This window comes from Pelmatolapia mariae, linkage group LG14 (assembly GCF_036321145.2).
Source record: "Pelmatolapia mariae isolate MD_Pm_ZW linkage group LG14, Pm_UMD_F_2, whole genome shotgun sequence".
In the NCBI taxonomy this organism is placed as follows: Eukaryota; Metazoa; Chordata; class Actinopteri; order Cichliformes; family Cichlidae; genus Pelmatolapia; species Pelmatolapia mariae.
Genome location: NC_086239.1, coordinates 14,467,463 through 14,487,654, shown reverse-complemented (window position 1 = coordinate 14,487,654; position 20,192 = coordinate 14,467,463). Strand labels below are relative to the sequence as shown.

At 41.2% G+C, this 20,192-nt stretch overlaps 2 protein-coding genes across 3 annotated transcripts in view; one reads left to right on the top strand and one right to left on the bottom strand.

The window, feature by feature from the left end:
- veph1 (ventricular zone expressed PH domain-containing 1) overlaps nucleotides 1-19,986 on the bottom strand; it is a 73,698-nt gene extending 53,712 nt beyond the window's left edge. For both annotated transcript variants that reach the window (XM_063493312.1, XM_063493313.1), the window contains exons 1-3: nucleotides 19,727-19,986; nucleotides 19,341-19,559; nucleotides 15,910-16,084 (exon numbers count right to left, since the gene is read on the bottom strand). In XM_063493312.1, coding sequence (XP_063349382.1) covers nucleotides 15,910-16,084; nucleotides 19,341-19,559; nucleotides 19,727-19,864 — 532 coding nt within the window. In that variant the 5' untranslated portion in view covers nucleotides 19,865-19,986. The remainder of the gene's footprint in view (nucleotides 1-15,909; nucleotides 16,085-19,340; nucleotides 19,560-19,726) is intronic.
- On the top strand, nucleotides 1,912-11,513 carry ptx3a (pentraxin 3, long a). The gene is made up of 4 exons (XM_063493430.1): nucleotides 1,912-2,274; nucleotides 5,530-5,689; nucleotides 6,055-6,491; nucleotides 9,609-11,513. The coding sequence occupies exons 1-4, from the start codon at nucleotides 2,136-2,138 to the stop codon at nucleotides 10,259-10,261; spliced, it is 1,389 nt and encodes a 462-aa protein (XP_063349500.1). The 5' UTR covers nucleotides 1,912-2,135; the 3' UTR covers nucleotides 10,262-11,513.
- Nucleotides 19,987-20,192: the final 206 nt, after the last annotated feature.

Below are 20,192 nucleotides of genomic sequence, written 5' to 3'. Positions count from 1 at the left end.
GAGATCAAGGATACCAGCAGCTGAAATGAGCTTCCTCTGTAGGGTGGCTGGTCTCTCCTGTAGAGAGAGCATAAGGAAGCTGAGTCATTAGTAAAGGGCTCAGAGTAGATGACTTCTGGGCGCCTCCTAGGTGAGGTGTTTCAGGCATGCCCCGGGGCAGACCCAAGACATGCTGGGGTGATTCATATCTCTCAGCTGGCTTGGGAATGCCTCAGTGTCCACCCTGGAAGTGCTGGAGTAAGTTGCAGATTTCAATAAGAATCCACATTTTAACCAGCTTATCTCTGCTCTTTTCCCTGTTTTGAGTTAGAAGAGACCCGCGCTGTCTTCTCATGCTCTCCAAGTTTTCACCTAAAATTATAGCAAATACACAGACACCCTTGAGAAGTGTGTTTACGCCGTCTTTATAGAAACAGTCATTTCACCATTTTAAAAAAAGTTATTGAGCACAATGTTGGGAAACAGTGTTTCACATGTACAACAAACAGTGATATCACACTGTACTCAACCTGAGCACACTTCAGCATAAATGAAAAAGAAGGGTGGAACTTAAAATTAAACGATCACCAGCGAACAGTCATTCGGACTGCATGATCACCGTCTGTGACATGAATTAGCAAATCATGGACAAGTATATGGGAAAGACGTCATCCAAAGTGTTCTAGAGGAAGCTTAAAAAACATGATAATGGACTCAACAGTTTCAGCCATCGAGTGGAAATACAGAACTAATGAAGAGGGCCAGCTTTCACTAATCCTTTCCCACGCACCTCTCTCTGCGTTTCAGCGCACGAAGAGGCTGTTCCACCCTGATAACAAGTGGCCAAGTGTGCGTTTCAGCGGGCAATTTAGGGAAAGCAAACTAACACAATGGAAGAGAGGAACGGGCAGACAGAAAGTCGGAGGGAGGGGACCAGGATGAGAGTGAGATTATCCTAAAATCCCGTGAGGAAGTCATTGTTTCCATCCTCTCAAAAATACACAAGCAAGCACAAACACACACACACGCACACCAGCATGAGTATCTTCTTCTATCACACGGATGCACAGACAGTATATAAACACAAGTACAGGCGCACAGAAGCAGCGAGGCTCACAAATAAATAAATAAATGGAGAGAAGCTGGAGAACAATAAACCCATTTAGAAACTTCTCCTGTCTGGGTTCCATTTAAACTTCACCCACTCACACCCACTCACAGCATCCCTGCATGGGGCAAATATCAGAAAGCTCTGTGTTCCCTGCCTCCTCCTCAACCCTCTCCTTCCCTCTCCCTTAGTCACAGAAGCTCCCGTTATATCTGATTATGACACACACACAACCTCCAACGACGCATTACTCATCGTCTCACTGCAGTGCTTTCAGACTCCCTTCTATACTTGCGAGAGCCAAATGTTTTCACAAGTACGGAGATTTAGAGAAACTTTCAGACGTTTCTTCACTCGCTCGGTGGATTTTCCCCATGTGTTTGATTGTTTATTTCGGCATCATGACCCTGATTAAGGGCCACAGGGCTTTAAATTTAAACTCACAATAGCAATTAGATTCAAAAACAGTTAAAAGCTTGGGTTTAGACTTAGACACTCATCAAATTAAATGCTCACATTGATGAAACTGAAAAGTTTCACTCTTTTAAAACCTGCCTGACTTGTCCATTATTACGTACGGGTTAAGGTCAGCAGGTCAGAGTTTATGTCCCTAAGTTCTCATTCTCAGAGAAATAGAAATGAGTACATGTGAGCCCAAGCAGCACCTTTCTCTCTATCTCCATACCAGTGGGCTTTCTGCCAAAGGATTGCTCAGCATTTACGAGGCAGAATGAGAGAAGAGGTGGAGAGTCAGGGAGGGAGGAGGGGCAACATACAGTATGGGACTGTGGGGCTTGAAAAAGAGCAAAGGACCATGCAGCTCATGAAGAACGTGAGACAGACAGAAAGCAGCAGGACAGGCAGAGAAAGCAGACACACGCAGCTTATCTGACTCTAATTGCCCCATACAACACACTCACACACACACTTAGAGGAAAAAGCAGAGAGAAAGACTTCAAAAAAGAAAAACAGCACACACATTTATTGACTTTCACAGGCAAACAGACATTTTCTCTCACACACACATTCAGGAGGAAGCAGCAGCAGCATGTTTCTGTGGAGGCTCCTTCGGGCAGCGAGCCTGCTGTCGATGTGTTTGTGTCTGCCTTCTGACTACGAGGATGCTATCGAGCTCAACTACGGTCCCTCCTACTACAATGAAATCGCAGAGGAAGAGACGCCAGCACGTAAGTGTGGAAATATGTGTGTATGTGCGACTGCTGGGCCTACACCTTTGTCAAATCAAGACTCTTGGATGTATCGACCGTATTAATTTCTGAAGCATGAAACTGAGTTTCTTTTTTTAGATTCATGTATGGATTGTGTGGAAAGTAAGATTGGGACGCTAGTTTGCACAAGACTTTTGTATTTTGATGTATTGTGCATCACAACAAAAAAAAAGGGAAGAAACTGTAGAATAAGATGAAAATGATAATCGAGGAGGGTGAAAGAAGTTCTGATGAAGAAGTGGGGAAAAAAAAGCAAATCTTTCACAGCTTGAGAAAAAAATGAAAACTGAAAATCCTCCACAAGTTGGTGTCTTTAAATAAATAAAGAAGGGAAAGAAGAGCAGAGATTAGAGATTAACATGTATGTGTTTTGTATAGTGTACAGGCAGCTGGCAGAGACAGAGTTTCTGTAGGAGTTTACAGCCACAATCAGCGGTCACCAACAGCAGAAACACTTTGGTATATCATTAGGAAATTCCTCTCTCAGCTGTCTTGGATGGCATTAAAGCGTGTGTGCGCGCATGCTCGCTTAGACCTGTATGTGTGGGATGAAAAGAGTGATGAATGAAAGGGAGAAAGTGAGGGTGAGTGTTTGTGATTTTTAAGTGTCCAACTGGCCCTCCGCAGCTCGAATTTTGCATTTGTTAGTTGTTTAAAACCTGGCAGGAAGTGTAATTGCGGCACTAGCAGTTAACAGGCAGAAAATAGTCTGTGATATGATTAAAGAGGTAAATATTATACTGGGCGAAACAAATGACTGAGAATAGTAAAACAAACAAACACAGTTTACAGCAGCAGAGGTGGGGGGGTTGTTTCGGACTTCCAGAGGGGGTGCAAGAAGGAGAAAATCACGTGAGTTTGTGTGCAGGTCTGTGAGAGGTCAAAAAGCTGGAAGGAGACACAGATCACTGCTTCTGACCTGCTCAAATCTCCGAATCTCTGAGAGGAATTTGAATTAATGAGGCCACATGACAGGGGTCATGACACGGTAAATTTCAAAATGAATGACAGGCTAGAAAAATAACATGTAGCAGATGAGTGGACCAATTTGTTGAGTTATACTTTGCTCAAACACACAGACACTGACTAGTTGTAAAAGGAGCCTACTACTGAGTACTGCCACTCAATATAGAAGCTTTTAAATGCTTATTTCCTGTTGAATACTGCTTAAATGTGCAGTGATTTGGAGATTATTTCATTTTAAAAATTTACTCAAGTTTACACAAGCTCAAGTTAGAGCTTTAACAAATGAAAACATACATAAAAATTCTTATTTATTTTCAATATTGTCAAGTTACTTACTGTCAGCAGATTAGAAATGTGATCCACAGAGCTGACAATGAGCCTTCTAAATAAAAAAGAGGCTAGTTTTAAGCTAATATTATGCTAACTAATTTTAAGCTTGAGTATCCTGAAAAGAAATAAATCATATTTTCCACTGATAATCATCTCGATTACATTCTCACATCGTATGAGAGTTTATTCGCTAAGTATCCAGTGTCCAACAATGTTTGAATCACTCTAAAGAAATTTTCACTAACGCCAGCTAACAGCAGCTATCAGAGACTAATAGCAGCTAACAGTGGCTAGCAATGGCAAAAACAGCAGTGCTTACCAACAGAAAAGTTCAGGATATCCTTAACAACACACCTCACTGTCACTGTTATCAAACAGAAGTGAGCTTTAATTACTTACTGACGCATATTGAAATCCTTTCACAAACTTTAACAGCCTCCTCCAGAGTAAATAGACATGGACACCCAGCATATTGACAGCTGAGGTAAACAGCAAACTCACAGCCTTCACTCTATGGATGAACAGCGGCTAGAGTGGTTTGTCCTACACTGGCTACCGTAGCTAGGATTTTGCACTTGAATCGGGAGGGGTAAGAAAACTGAATTCAGCTAAATGTAATCTGCAATCTACTGGCATCTAGTGGTGAGATTCTGCACATCGTACCTTTAAACAATTTTAAATATACATTTAGAGTAGATTATCGAAGTAACCACTGACATCTTTAAAAACTAGGCTCTATGCATCTATTTTCATTATTATTTTCACCCATTTACACTCTCTTCTACTAAAATCACTCAAAAAACAATCTCAGCTCCTTTGGATTGAGAAGCCCCAGGGTCCAAAGTGCATGACCCTTGTGTCTAATTGACTTTGAGCACTGAGAACAGGAAGCCAAAACAAACTGTGTAGCTCTGTAATAGTACCCCTCTGGAATATGTCTGCAGGTATAAACAGAGGTCAAAAAGGCTCAACAGTTAACCAGAACAGCGTGTCTGATACAGTGACCTACATATTCTTACTCCTGGATTGTTTTATCCCCTGGCTTTGTTTTGTCCCGCTTTTCCCTATGTTTCGGACTACTCGTGCTATCTCTCCCAATGTTGTCAGCAGGTCTTGACCTTCCTTTTCAAACCCCCCACACCGCCCATCTTTCTCCTCATTCACAGCAGAAAACCCGATAAGCTCACAGGAAAAGCTCTTGCTTTGTGAGCCATTTGTCAGATTTCATTCTCACCCTCTTTCTCCCAACAAATTGACATCCTCCTCCAACTATGTCCATTAATGCTTTTGTGGCAGTAAGCTATTCAAGCAGAATTAAATCCATTTCGTTTTTAAGATTGAAGTTGACCTTAAAGTTTCTGTTAAAGCTGGAAGAAAATTGGAAATGAATTTAAACATATCCTGCATGCACACTTTCAAGCTACATCTGCAACTCCATCAGGCAAATAACTGCAGAAAGTAAAAGCTCAATCTTTTTCAGCTAAACAGACACTTTTTCTAAATAAAGGTCTGATACGTTCGTGATCTTTTTTTCATATATTCAGCACTTTTCCTATGTTGATTACATACGTCTTTATATAACTGATAATGGAGTAACTGAATTCTGTATTCATATTTTTTTTTTCCTGTCTTATTGGCCTTACATATACAAATGCACAATTTAAGAACAAGACGTGCAATTTCTCTGGACCTGCTCAATGACAAAGTTAATACATCTTGACATGATTTCAATAGAGTTCCTGAGGAGTAAATCTTAGATTCTTTTTGCAGGAAAAGTCCATCTATCTGGACCTCTGGGGAGGTGCAGGAGATAGGGGTGTGGCTGGCTCTAGAAGCTGTAGAAACCTGAATGAGTTTATCGTCTGTTGGATGTTTAAATTTTTCTCTTTTTCTTCTTTTTACCATCCCTCTTTGCAGCCACACCAACTTCAGCCCCCTGCAGTTCTTCAGAACTGACCAAATGGGACAAGATGTTCTCCATGTTGGAGAACAGTCAAATGAGGGAGAACATGCTGCTTCAGTATGCCGATGATATCATCAAGGTGGAGATGGGGTCACTGCGCAGTGAAATGTTAAGGTCGGTTGGAAGACTGAGAAGTCATGCAATCAGCATCAGGTCACGATGGTTGAAGATGAGCAGCAGAGAAATGAGCGTTTGTGATTAAGCCAAAGACGATTCAAGGTCTGAGCAACTTAGACAGGACTAAAAATGTAATCAGATTTAATCTTTTCATCACTTTGCTTTGTTAAGCAAAGCGATGAAATGCCCATCGCCTCATTAATGCAGCTCTGCTTCAGAACAAAACCCTGAACTGATCTGGTTCAAATTAATTTAGCAGATTTCTAAGCAACTATAGCAAATTCCTTGTCTGCACATGTTTAAACCTCTTCAGCTGAAATGGTTCAAATCACTCATATTGATTCTGGGTTCTATATTGTCAGGTTTGTAGCTCAGTATGGTGGGTCCTGTGGGGCGGCGGTGGAGAATGCAGGAAGAAGGATGGAAATGCAGCTGGACAGCCGTCTCAGAGAGACTCTGGAGCCCCTCAAACTCAGACATCGGGATTCTCCTGCGGCTGCTGCAGGGAATTCCATTGGGAATTCCAACCAGCTGGAGACAATGCTACAAGAGCTCCTCTCTGCAGCACAAACACAAGCATCCAGACTTTCCAAGCTGGAGACCAGCTGCTTTAGCAGCCCAGGAGGGATGAATACCAAGGCAGGATTTCATCCTCTGAGGGGTGGAGAGCAGGGGCACCATGAGCAAGAAGTCACAACAACAGAGGCCACTTTAGATATGGTGCTGGCTGCACTCCAAGAAGTGAAGCTGGAGATGGAGGAAGCCCTGAGATCTTCGAGGCAAAGATTCTTGCCTGCAGGTATAACACTGACCTTACCATCAACCATCCCTATCTGTCTTAAACTGTGATTTCCTGTTATTTCTATTTGTGCTCATAGCTCTGAAACAACACCCCGCTTTATTTTTTTCTGTATCAATTCACTCTGGAAATAAGAGATTTAGCTAAAGCTGTTTGCACCGGGAGATACTTACAAGTATTTGTAGAAATTTACAAGTACGATTAGACTCAAGTAAAAACATGAAAAGACGATAACAAAGAAAGCCATGGGACAAAACTCCTCATGGGTAATGAACCCTTATTGTAAATTGTTAGCAGAGTTAACTGGCTTCCCTGAAATTAGCACTGACTAATAAAAATGTAAGATTAGACTCAGCAAATTTAACTAGGGAAACTTGCAGCAGAGCATCACTGATATCAGTACAACAACTTTATTTCCTAGAATAAATCAAATGAAAGCCACAAAAGGGCTAAATTATACTCTTCATCTTATGCGTGCACTTATACACAAAATTATAAATCTGGCCTAAACAGTGAACAGAGGGAGGTGTAATCATTAGCCAGTCGCTAAAACCACACCAAAAGAACCCTGGGAAAGTAAAACCAGATGGAAACCATCATGAGCGCACACAAACACACACTCGATGTGTTCAGAATGTATTTTTTCACTATTATATTCTGAGTGGCAGGAACCTGAAACGAGATCTCCGGTTTTAAGTAGGGAGCGTGTCTGCTAACTGGAGGGAGAAAAAAAGCGGGCTGGGGTAAGAACAACAGAGAGAACAGGAGAGAGAGAGAAAAATCTCGAGTTAAAAACTCAAAACTTAAAAATGCATGACAAAGAATGGGAAATGAGAGATGTTACGCTGTGTAATGTGCAAAATGTGCACAGTTCAGAACACATTTTCTCTCGCACACAATCAGAGCTGCAGAGTATCATGCTCATCCTGCCCAAACACCTCTGAGCTCTTCCTTTATGGAATAACTGTGAGCTTAAACAGGACTGTTTTATGCACACAGGATATACCGGGAACATTATGCAAACAACAGGAAATGATCCATAAACACAACTCAGAGTTTATATGCTTAAGCACCAGGCAGAGCAAACACAGACTTGTATATTAGGGTTATTAATGGGACTTACCAGATTGTTAGACAAAACTTTACCAGGATGTTTTCTTTGTTGCTCACAGCTGATTGTTGGGAGTATTTTTAAACAGTGTGTATTTAGTTACTTATTCCCCAACTCACAGACTTCTCTGGATTTATCAGGACCAAATTATAAAACCCAATCTTAATTTTCTACAAGTAGGACAGGCGATACAGAGACACTAAGTCTGTAAGCCAGTTAAATCATTATTGCACATAAACAGTGATGATTTAGTTTCAAAGCGATGAAAATCAGGAAATCATAAACGGTTAATTTTATGATTTCATATAAGCTAAATAACTATAAATGGCTATTTCTAAAAAACACTCGAATGCTAGACTGGATCTAGCCACCCTGCTACACCCCCACCCCCACCTCACACCAACTCCAATAATTCAAAGCTGACAATGCTGACAATGTGCAGTTACACTCCATTATGTAATGCAGACCAAATTGCCTAAAAGGCTTCAGTCAAAGAGGGTATACACATATGCCACACACAGGTTTTCTCTATTTCACATGCCAAAAAACTAACCAACAAAAGTTGGTTTGACATTACAGTGTCAAACAGTGAGAGAGTGACTTTGAGAGAGAGTGTGTTTGAATGAGTAAAAACAGAGAGGAATGGGGGGAAAAGGCGACGACACAAAGCATAAAAAAACCACGAACCAGATGACCCAGAGAGGTGTGTGTCTGTGCGTGAGGTGGTGGGACAGGAAAAAACTGCCAGTGATTCATGATCTCATCACCTGACCAGTAACTGAACTCTGACTGTGTCACATTCAATCACGCTCACGCTGCCACCTATTTCAAAACAGCCTTCACTTCATGAACACTTCATATACCGTGGTACAACTGCACAGTAGTAGCAGCCCCAGTAAAACCACAGGGGCCCAGTAACCTCAAGATAGTAATCTGACTTACTTAAAAAATCTAGCTTTAGATTTCAATTTATTCTTATTTTATATTTATCTCTTTAGGACTCAGTTAGTCTGTGTAGGAGATCAAGTCTTATGATGTAAAGTGGAACTCCGCAAGGGTAAATTTCAGGTCCATTTTCCCCCTTTGTTAAAATGCTCTGACTAGGAGTGTAAAAGTAACGTAAAAGGGCAGTCAGAAAGTGCCAATGCCCTCACACTGACCTTGGCCACTTTCCCAAACACTGAATATTTGTTTTAAATGTTGGCGGCAGCATTAAACATTAGAGCCTGATTGACTAAAGTTTAATTATGGTCATGTGACGAGATCATTATTCTCCTTTTTTCCCATCATACCAAGCCACACATGGACAGAGCCCTGAGGGTCATCTGTTTGTTGTGCTTCATTTCATGTTCTTTCCCCTCTTTTGCTCCGTTTCTGCTCCTTCAAACATGTTCTCCTGCAAACACTTTCAACCTACTTTTGTTGGGTAATTTTGTGGAACGCACCCTTGCAAAGGCCTCTGGGAATTTAAACCAATCCAGATCGGCACCAAATTGTAGCGGTTTCCTCGCTTCTCTGCCAAGTTCAGTCAAATTTGGCTTAAAATTCTGCGTGTAATCCTGCCAAAAGACAGACAAACAATAAAAATGTAATGCAGCTTGCTGAGCTACCATGGTCTTTTCACTGTCATCATAGGTTATGCCCAACAAAATCTTTTTTTCATGAGTAACAACAAGTAATAACAAATTGATGTCCAATTTTGGGCCGTCACAGTTAAATGAAAAAGAAAACTTTGTAATGATCATATTAAATTCTCCAAACTGAACCACTATTACCACTGCAGCCGGGGGTAAAATATCTAGAATTTATTGTAATTTGTAGATTTTACCACAAATTACAGGCATCCTTTCTTACAAAATTTAAAATTATACTATTTCTGTGCAAACAGGAGGATTTATTATTGCTGGATGAGTGCTTGAGTACTAAATATGGCATAACTTGCAATTGTCAGGTCATGACCCATTTTTTTTCAGTAGCCCTGATCATCTTATCTTCCTGTTGGCTAGGTTGTGAGATGGCCCTCCTCTTCCCAATGCGTTCCAGTCGAATCTACACCTCTATCATACCAGATGTCCCTGTCTCCCTGTCCTCCTTCACTGTCTGCATGTGGTTCAAACCAACCAGCATCTCCAACAAAACCGTGCTGTTCACCTATGGAAACCGCCGCAATCCGTATGAGATCCAGCTGCTGCTCAAGCGGAACGCTGCCCTCTTCACCATCGGAGGAGAAGCTCACCTGGTGGAGGCACGGGGAGTGGTGAACCCAGGGCGGTGGACCCACTTGTGTGGGGCTTGGTCCTCAGAGCAGGGTCTGGCCTCCCTATGGGCGGATGGCGTGAAGGTAGCGTCCACTCCCGGAGTGGCCGAAGGACACGTCTTACCCGACGGCGGCTCCCTCCAGCTGGGTCAGGAAAGGAACGGCTGCTGTCCTCCGTCCTTAAGCAGCGGGAGCAGCGTGGCAGGGTTTGAGGCGGGATTCGACTCTAAGCTGGCATTTGCGGGGAAGATGACGGCGGTGAACATGTGGGACAAAGTGCTGTCAGAGGACAAGATTTCCCAGCTGTCTTTGCGGGAAGGCCATGGCTGTGAGCAGAGCGGGAACATAGTGGCGTGGGGTGTAACGGAGATGGTGCCGCACGGAGGTGCTCAGTTCATCTAATAGTGCATACTCTTCACTATAATCATCATTTCCACAACATTGTAAGAGTTAAATGCTCAAAGTGAAAAGACTTACAACTGCTTTTATCATCTTTCTTCCTATAATTAAGCATTTTCATTGTTTTATACCAGAGACCACAATTTTCCTCCTCATCTCACTTTTTATTACTGTAACTGCTAACACTAAGTTCAAAACTGCAGTGAGAGACTTAAGTTTACTTTTTTCACCAAGCCTTTTGAACTGAGACAGTAATATACACACACAAAAAAAAAAAAACACACTGATGCACAGTCGTCTTAGAAAACGTGTAGTTTCGCCGAGAACGTGCTGCAAGCGGTTTTTACCAAAGATTTAATTAGAGTGCAAGAAAGACAAAGAGTCTATTGTGAAAGTGAACGGGTTCTGAGCCAGTAAAAAGAGTAATCACCAGACAGCCACGCAGCACAAGTAAAAGAGGGGTCTCTGACTATTACAAGTGATTATCTTGTATTGCACAACATGTGTTTTTAGAGTACCAAAGCATTTTTCATTTTTCTGTTGAGATGGCGAGTGCAGTTCATCAAAACATCCATGCAAAAAAAAAAAAAAAAAAAAAAAAAAAAAAAAAAATAGAAACCCAAACAGAGGAAAATGTTCTCCCTTTTTTTTTTTAGCATTTTAACTGGGGATATTAATGTAACAGAAAATATATTTGCTTTCCCACCTTTAAGTTTTGTGGGTACAATTAGCCATGTAATCCAACCCCATTACAATCAAAAGCACTGATGTGCTAATAATCTAAAAAAATACCTGTGACTGAAAACTGCTGTACTTGTTATCATTTTAAGCATGACTGACTGTTAACTACAAATGTGCTTTTTTAACTAGCTTACTATTTTTTTTTTTACTGCCATAAACTTTTCTTTGAAAGAATTTCCGAACATTATATTTCTAAATTTATACTCAGTGTTTACATTCATACGAGTTATGTAACTCCTGTTTTGCTTTTGTTTGTTTTTTTGTCAGTACATAGTTGCCATTTAAGTAGAACGTAAAGTTTTCTTTTGATCCTGCATAAAGTAAGAAGAGTAAAACTGTTGAATTTGCCATGTGAGGTTTGATAAAAGAAAGTGAGGATAATGTTTACACAGTCTTTTATGAACTAACTTGTCTTGTATTATACTGTAAATTGTTTTTATTATTGTGAAAATGTAAAACTGAATGTATTTTGTACATAAATATATTTTTCATAACAGGACTAGATTAAATAAGTGAGGTATGAATAAAAAAGTATCCACTGTCCTAAATGAGGAGTGTTTATGTATTTTTTCAAAATTTAAAATATTCAATTTTGACAAGATTTCCAACACCATTTCCAGCATTTCCTTCCTGTTTCCCTTCCGTAAGAACTACTTCTTGACAGCCGTCCTTCCACTGAGATGATGTCTGATTAGGCTTCAGCGAACAGTAGACGATCAGCTGAAGGGCAGATCCATCTCTGAGGGCCTGTGTCAGGTCTTTGCTGGATTTATTTCTATTTTTGTAAGTACATGGATTTCAGATACTGTTCATCTGCTATAGATAGTTTTTCTTAGATCTGCCACTTCCCCTTTAGTGTTCCACTTCTTCAGTTTCCTCAAACTTTTTATGCACACACTGCACAACGTGCTGAGATGTGCCAAAGTTAACAGCTGTTTGGGAATCTCTTTATGTCTGGTCACTGTTGGCATTTCCAGCTAAAGAAATGGGAACAAATTATATGTTTTTGTAACAAAGTTATTGAGGATACTGTTTAAATCTGGTTCTTTGCTATGTTGTTTGAATGAAACTCAATGCAGTTTTTTAAATTTATCTGGTGCAAAAATCACAACAAAAGTTGCGTCAAGTCATTTTATAGTGTACGGTAAACACACTGGTTCATCCCTTGAGTTAGGTGTCTTTTTATGCTTTTTAGGTCAGTGTGAAGCAGCTTGAAAAAATATTCCTCTGAAAAGTGTGAGGTACAAGGAAAAAACAGACAATTAAAATTTTAAAAGACTTCACAAAGCCCGGAGGAGTATCGCTCAAGACCACTTAAAAAAATTACAAGACAATCTGCCTCCTTGGAAGCAAAACATAAAGAAATAAGGGGCGGCCCAAAACCTTTGCAGAACACTCGATGTCACAACCACACTTTTGCAAATTATACCGTATATAATCTCTTGCTGATTAAAATTGATTCAGTGATGTCTGCAACTGTGGGGAAATTGCCTGCAGACTTTCTGCAGCTCACATATGCTTACAGTTTACTGCTGCACATCCTGCTTGGACCCGCTAATGAAATATGGACCCACAGTTTTTTCCCGCAGCTACAACCTCCGTGTAACTGTGACCTGTTACAGAATCACCTTCCACATTCACTCACATACATTTAACCGAGTCTTCACTCACTTCTCTCGCCCTGCCATGTATTAACCTTACAGTCCAAGGTAGAGCCAAAATGGACCTGCAGCTTTGATAGATAGACGACAGATTCCAAGCCTCTCTGTTAACTTAAGGTTTTACTCAGAGATTGAAAGAACCCTTGGCTCTAAACCCCTGTGGGGCCAAACGGTGAGTGCGTGTGAGACTGCTGTAGCTATAAAACCTTCACCCAGTATCCTGCTGTTGGTTTCCTGTAACTAGGAATCACACACACATGCTTATTAAGCACGGAACTCACTATTCTCCTATAAGACAGAAACTCAACACGCACCACCAAGGACAAGACAAAGGAGAAGAAGAAAATATTGCATGTGGCAACAGACGCACATGCATGCACAGCCATGCTCAACTGCACACGCATGTTGGCATCTAGGTTTCAGAACGAAGGTTCGCAGGCTTGTGGCTTGTTAAAGATGTCAACATGAGGTTTAAATGGTTACAGTACAGCAGATTTAGAAGGTGCTCAAACTTGGAAACTGCCATGGTTACATTAAAAAGTGCAGAATGAAAGATAAATGTGAACTTGCTACAAAGTTTTAAAAAAGCCTTCGAGCAGGACTTGCTCACTTTCATCTGGTTTCTCATTCCAGATTCAATATCAGTCGGTCGATCCCTGTCGAGCTGGATTACAGCCACCGGACTACTTAAGTGTACAGAACTTTCAAACTATCGTGTTTTCTGTCTCTTTTATTTCCCTTTTCTCTGCTTCTTTCTGAGCCCACAAAGAAGACTAGGTATTAGTGTGCACTTTCATGTCCAGTAGTGTAATAAAAGGTGATGACTTTGAGGGTGTCGTGTATCTAGTGGAAAGAAATGTTAGCACTATATTTTTAAAACAGCCATTACATACATGCGTCTCTGGAGGAGCCGGCAATCAGGAACTCGATATGTGTGGAGACTACAGAGTGCAAATGTTGAAGTGAAAAAGCATTACAGTGACACTGAGGTATTATTATTACCTTCCCTAATTTATCAGACTCATAAGTCTGACTGTGATGTAATACTCTGCGAGGGCCAACGACTCAAACGGCCAGAATCCAACTTGTTATTTTGTAATTGATTTGTCGGTCTAAAAACTAAGAAAACTTTGCAGTGCTACGTGTGACAACATAATGACCATATGTAAACCGTGTTAATCAAATAAAAAAGCAGAGTCAAACGAGGAAAAAGGGAGATGCCTCAAAGGACTCAAAGCCAAATGGCAAGAAACTGTAAGAGTCCGTGCAGCAGATTTATTCACCGTCACTGTCCTGACCTGGGATGAAAGGTGGAAAAATCCAAATGTGAGTAAACCACAGTTAAGTTTAATAGCACATTGCAACATGCTCCTGAGCATATTGTTTGTACCATAAATCCCTGTATTTTTCACTATTTTCAATTGCCTAACAGTGCATGTCTGTATTTGCAAGTTGTTGCTTTTATTCCATTCCTTTGTGCTTTAGCTGATTGGATGTGGTGAAAGCATTTTGTAGGGAAAAGTTGTTTATTTAGTCATCATTTAGCAGCAGTTACTTCAACCTTAAGACTTTTTGGCAGCTTCTCTTTTCTTCCCCCTCGTATTTCATATATCCAAATGAAAATAAAAAGACATCCCTTTTTTCTCTTTTTGTTAAGAACCAGTTACACATTCATGGACTATGGGTGCTAATTGTCTTGCATCTATAATCAAAGCCCAAATCTGGCAAAAACTCACCTGGAAAACCAGACAGTTAACAGATAATCTGTTTCATGTGCTGAGCTGCTGGCAGAAACGTGGGAGCATCGAGCACCACTGTGGTGGGCATCCCACTGTGGTACAGTGTGAGGTGATTAGTGTGTGTGTGTGTGTGTGTGTGTGTCAACATGTTCCCAGAGGCACTGACTGATTCACATAAAAAAACCATACCAGCACATCCAAATACATATACTCAGGCCCTCCCTGTATTATCCTATGATCATGTGTGTGTGTGTGTGTGTGTGTGTGAGTGAGAGAGCATGTGTGCCCCAGGGGTAAACAGATCTCCATTAAGCAGGGCTGACTATGGTAAATGGCCTGCATTTGTATAGCGCTTTACTCAGTCCCTAAGGACCCCAAAGCGCTTTACACTACATTCAGTCATTCACCCATTCACACACTGGCAATGGCAAGCTATGTAGCCACAGCTGCCCTGGGGCGCACTGACAGAGGCAAGGCTGCCGGACACTGGCGCCACCGGGCCCTTTGACCACCACCAGTAGGCAAACATGGGGTATCTTGCCCAAGGATATTTGGCATGCAGCCAGGAGGCAGCCTGGGATCGAACCACCGACCTTCTGATTAGTGGCTGACCTGCTCTGCCACCTGAGCTACAGCCACCCCACTATGGACCCTGGACCTTTAGGGACCTCACTAATGAGCAACATGTATGTTAAAAAGGGGTTAAAAGGGCTTCAAAAAAACATAGTGGGCGTAGCCTTCTTTAACCACCGACTGGAGGTCAGCTCAGTTACCCTCTCTGACCTGAGCTGTTAAGTAGGGAAGTTGAAGAAAACAGTAATGAGATCAGTGCCTGAGGACAATGTCACCTTATACTCCTCCCCAGTCCTCCCTTCCCTCACATTAGTTCTGCTTCCAGAGCACGTAGGTATTATCGGGCCTTCATGAGAGATATTTGAAAAGAATTAAATGAAAGCGGTTAACAGGCAAAAACAACCACCCTACATTAGATGTCTTGATCGAAAAAGAGAGAAAGTAGAAGCATTTAAAAAGACTTTCTGTAGCATCCACAGGGGCTACGGCAAGAAACACTGTGCAAACAAAAAAAGGTAGCAGTTCTCCTTCCTCCAGACTAATTCTTATACATCAAAGCTCCACGAGGGAAACAATGACGTATGTGAGATGCATTGTATGACCACATTATCCTCAGTGGTTAGCTACAACTGCAGATTACAATAATAATTCCATTTTCCACTCCAGTAAAAACAGCTGATCCTATTGTTTCAGGTCTACTAGGATCCCTCGTGGTACAAACGTGTTGTTCATACAAGCCAAGACAACGACTACATTAAAAGGCATTAAGTCCCCTGTTAGAAAATCCATTAAAATTTCAGTTCTTCTCCAAAGCTCTTTTTGCACTTCTGCTCTTACAGTCTCAAACCACCCACACACATACTCGATGTAGTTTCTCTATAAAATTAAGGTAACCAGTTTCCTTTCTTGTGTGCGAGCATTTGTATGTGTATCCTACCTCCCAGCACGCTGATTGTTATGGCCTCTGTTTGTTCAGCCAGCAGATCGGCCTTGGCTATAGCGGCCAGAGAGAGATAACTGGACATGTTCCTGCTCAGCTCCCTGTTGCCCCTCTGCAGGAACCGCACGGCCACCGGGACAGCCAGCACCATGACCGAAGGACAACTGTAGTTCTGCAGAGACGTGTTATAGGAGAGGAGACACTCTGTTAAAGACGACATTCTCACAGTAAGTATTTGTTTTCTAACATTTTAAGAGACATGCCAACGACTGGTCAAAGCAGCACACGTCCACAGATAAAATGCTTTTGTTTTTGTAAAGTGAGCATAATTGGTAATCACTGTAACTTTGAACAAGGGGACACAGAGCGAGCGCATTCACAGAGAAATCTGTCTGACTTGAATTAAGCTCACTTCTTAAAAGAAAGGGCAGCAAAGCAGGCTTAATTTTACAGTCCTGATATTTACTTCTCATTATCTATAAAGGAGAGTAACAAGATCAGATGCCTGTCCTTTGCTGTTTCTGATCTTTCTGAACAACATGTGTATGGTGTTAACGCTCATTAGAACAGACAGTACAGCCTAAAGATATCCTCATTAACAGCAAGCCACGCATCAAATATATTTAGTAACTTGAAACAAAGAGCGCCAGCAGTACTTTCCTCAACCCATGTGATAAGTGCCACAGAGATTAAAATGGGCTATAAGAATGGAGAACAGGGGGAGAGACTGCATTGTATTGAAAGACATATGCACAAGTTTGTGCTCTGAACACTCACGGACCGCGGGATCGGGATTCAAAATGTGCCAGCACCCTCCAGAGGACAGTTTGATACGAACTTCATGTTCACTGCGGCTCACATATATTTATTTAACACTTGTGAACCCACATCTAGAACATCTGTTTCACATTTGTTTCTATTCACACACCTAAGGCCTCTAAGTCTTTACTATATATACCTATTTTCAAGATTTATATTTTATGTCTATCATCAAAAACTGCTCAATCAATGACTTGGGGAGTGTAGTCTCTCTCTGTCATGCCTCTGGTTTTCCACATGGTGGCAGTGCAGGCACTGCAAAAACTATTTTACCCACCAATATAAACTGTCTAAACACCTTCACTTCATTTATTATCAGGCACCAAAATATAGAAAAATCACCATGAAATGCAGTGTTGGCACTGGAGCTGAGACATTTTAGAGTAAAACTGTTTTTAGTCTGTCTAAAGAGGGACAATCTGAACACTCAGTGTGAAGGCTGTCATGTTTGACAGCTACAGGCAGCAGGCATGAGGTGCCAGTAGTGTTCTTCTTTTGGCACATGAATTAATGTATTGATTTATTAATCTTTCCTGTCATCTTGTACTACACTTCAATGACAACGCACGTCAAAGCGCTCATATGAAATGAATCGTCTCTCCTTTTCTCTGAGGGAGTTTCCGTGGGAAAATAAGACAAGTGTCTATAATTCAAAATGACAGAGAGGGAAAGAGAGAACGGAAGGGGTCAGAGATAAAGGTGGTCGGAGGGCAAGATAAAGAGAGGACGGAAAGAAATGTGAAAAAATGACATGAAGAGAAACAGATTTTTAGAGATACAGAAAGAGAGAAAAGGAATGGCTGTCCTGATAAGTGCAGGAGCTTGGACATCAGAGCCAGAAGCTGCCGTCAGAGCTGTCAGAACTTTTAACCTCAGCTTTGTGCGTGTGTGTGTGTGTGTGTGTGTGTGTGTGTGTCTTTCCTGAGGAGTCAGTCTCATTATGGTGGTATTAACCACATTCCCTTTCCCAAGAAAAAAGTGGGAGGGAGAGAAAGAAGGTGGAGGGGAGTCACTCTGTTTTTATACCTTTCAGCACTGGAGGTCTGAAAATGGGGAAAATATGTGAGTTTTAAATGTACATTTTCATGCCTCCCCCCCAGCAGTGATTACATAAAGTATATTTGCTCTTAAAGGGAAACTTCCCCGCTGGAGATCATGTATTATTAATTTTTATTTTAACTCTTCTGCTTGTACCGTTTTGTGAGGGGTTTTTTTCCCCTCATGCACCAGCGTTGCCTTCATTTACTTGTTTTCCCCACAAAGCCTTTACACCCTCGTGTTTACCACCAATGCTTTAAAAAGCTTTAGCATAACATTGCTCACGTGCATTAAAAAACATGCAATCAGCCCCAAAACTATAACCTGTCAATGGTCACATGACAAAGAAGAAGACAAAAGAAGTACTTTTTTCTGTTTTTTTTGCATTTTTCTACTCAAATTTGATTATGCCCGTTTTCTGATAAGCTTGACAGTTTTAGTTCTTAGAGAAGAAAACTCTTACCAAACTCTTAATATAACAGCTATTGATGAAGTCTAATGTAGTGCATATTAATGCATCAGTAAAATATGTTATAGCCAAGTGCTCCCAATGGCCTTTTTCCATTCTGCAAGTCTGTGTATTTGTGTGTGAGTATCCTGCAGACACTCATAGTAGCAGGCACTTCTTAATGTGGTTGCAAGTTGCAACTGTACAAGCTATAGGTGTGTGGCTGAGATGAAAGGGAATGTTAGAGTACTGTGCAAAAGTCTGAGCCCACTCCTCATTTTTTAAAGTTTTGTTAGAAAAATTGAAAATATGTGCAATGACTTATTAAAACTCCTACAAACATATATGGAAATCCAGAATACAAGCCAAAAACAGAGTTGGAGCAATTTTAATGATGTTGAGAGTCAATATTTGTAGCGACCACCTTTATTATTCAACACAGCCTGAACTCTCTTAGGCAGCTTTCTTGTCATTTTTTTAAGTAGTCTTCAGGAAAAGTTCTCCAGATTTCTTAAAGGACATTCAAAGCTTTTCTATGGATGTTTTCCAGATGGTATTGAATGGTGAATCAAAATCTGACGGCACTTTTCTGTGTTCATAATTCCGTCAATTTTGACAAGATCTCTGACACCACTGACTGAAATGCAGCTGCAAACCATAACAGAGCCTCCACTGTGTTTTGCTGATGGTTGTAGACGCTCACTGTTGTATCTCTCTCCTGACCTCCTCTGCACATACTGACAATGATTTGAATCAGAAATTTTAGATTTGGATTCATCCCTCAATCAGACCTGTTGCCACTGATTTTCAGTCCAGTTGTTGTATAATCCAAAGAAAACTTTTGAAATACTTTCAGAAACACTAAAAAGCTATTGCTCAAGACCACTGACAACAAAGTCTGGCATCTCAGAAAGAAAATTTAAAAAAAAAGAGGGATGGCTTGGGACTTTTGCACAGTACTGTAAATTTTAAGTTTCATCCCATGAGCACTAAAAGTATCTTGGAGCTAAATACCCTAAGCACACATAATATCTTGAGAGGTTTGTGAGTATGTGTATCCTTTATGTGCTTCAGGTAAAACAAACAATGATGTGTGCATGCGAGCGTGTGCGTGTGTTTATACCTGCAGGATACAGCTGGTGATGTCAGAGGCTATCTTAGCATGCGGCGTGTCCTCTGTGTTTTCACCTTGCGGGGTGAGGTTATGCTCCAGACAGGACTCCCACAGTCCCACCAGAGCCGTGCTGTGTCGCTCGATGGAGCCCGTCTCCCTTATGGCTGTGGTGATGCGTGTTATGCAAATCTCCACCACTGCCTGGTCATTGTCATTGGTCAAATAGTCCTGTCAGCCAGCAACAGGATGCAAAATTAGGAATACAATGATAAAGTAAGGACAAAAGCAATGAATTATGCATAAGGGCATAAATAATTAATGGCATCTGCTTTGTAATTTTTGAATAAATACCAACTGTGTGTGTTGGTTGCACTGATCTAAACACGTCAACTTACCGGTGAGCAGGAGATTGCCTTAATCTGGTCTAGAGCTTGAGACAGACAGTCTTCAATGTCTGCGTCCTCCAGAGAGAACAGATCACCTGCTCTGGACAGATCCCTCTGGCCGAGCACTTGGCTAAACAGCTGGTGCATCCTTGTCCTGGTTTAGGACCTTGAGACGAGCCTGGGACCGCCTCCGCACAGTTTAAGATCACTTAACTGAGAAAGTCGCTGACATAATGTCTTGAATACCATAGCAACTTTTCCTTCACCTCCTGGTTTTAGAAAGATATTTAAATAGAAGACTCTTTTCTGCCAGGGATAGGAGAAAGCAAGTCTTTCTAAAATGTAATAAAGCTGAAATATATGAAGATTTTCAGGCACACACTTTTATACAGAAAGAAATATCGAATGCATCATATTAGGACTTGTTAGTTTTATAATTTTTGTTAAAATCCTCTCCGGCGCAGTCCAGAATCAG

Coding starts and splice junctions, on each gene's coding strand:
- ptx3a (XM_063493430.1), top strand. CDS start 2,136: ATGTTTCTGTGGAGGCTCCTTCGGGCAGCGAGCCTGCTGTCGATGTGT. Junction 2,275..5,529: donor AGAGGAAGAGACGCCAGCAC/GTAAGTGTGGAA, acceptor CCCTCTTTGCAG/CCACACCAACTTCAGCCCCC. Junction 5,690..6,054: donor CTGCGCAGTGAAATGTTAAG/GTCGGTTGGAAG, acceptor CTATATTGTCAG/GTTTGTAGCTCAGTATGGTG.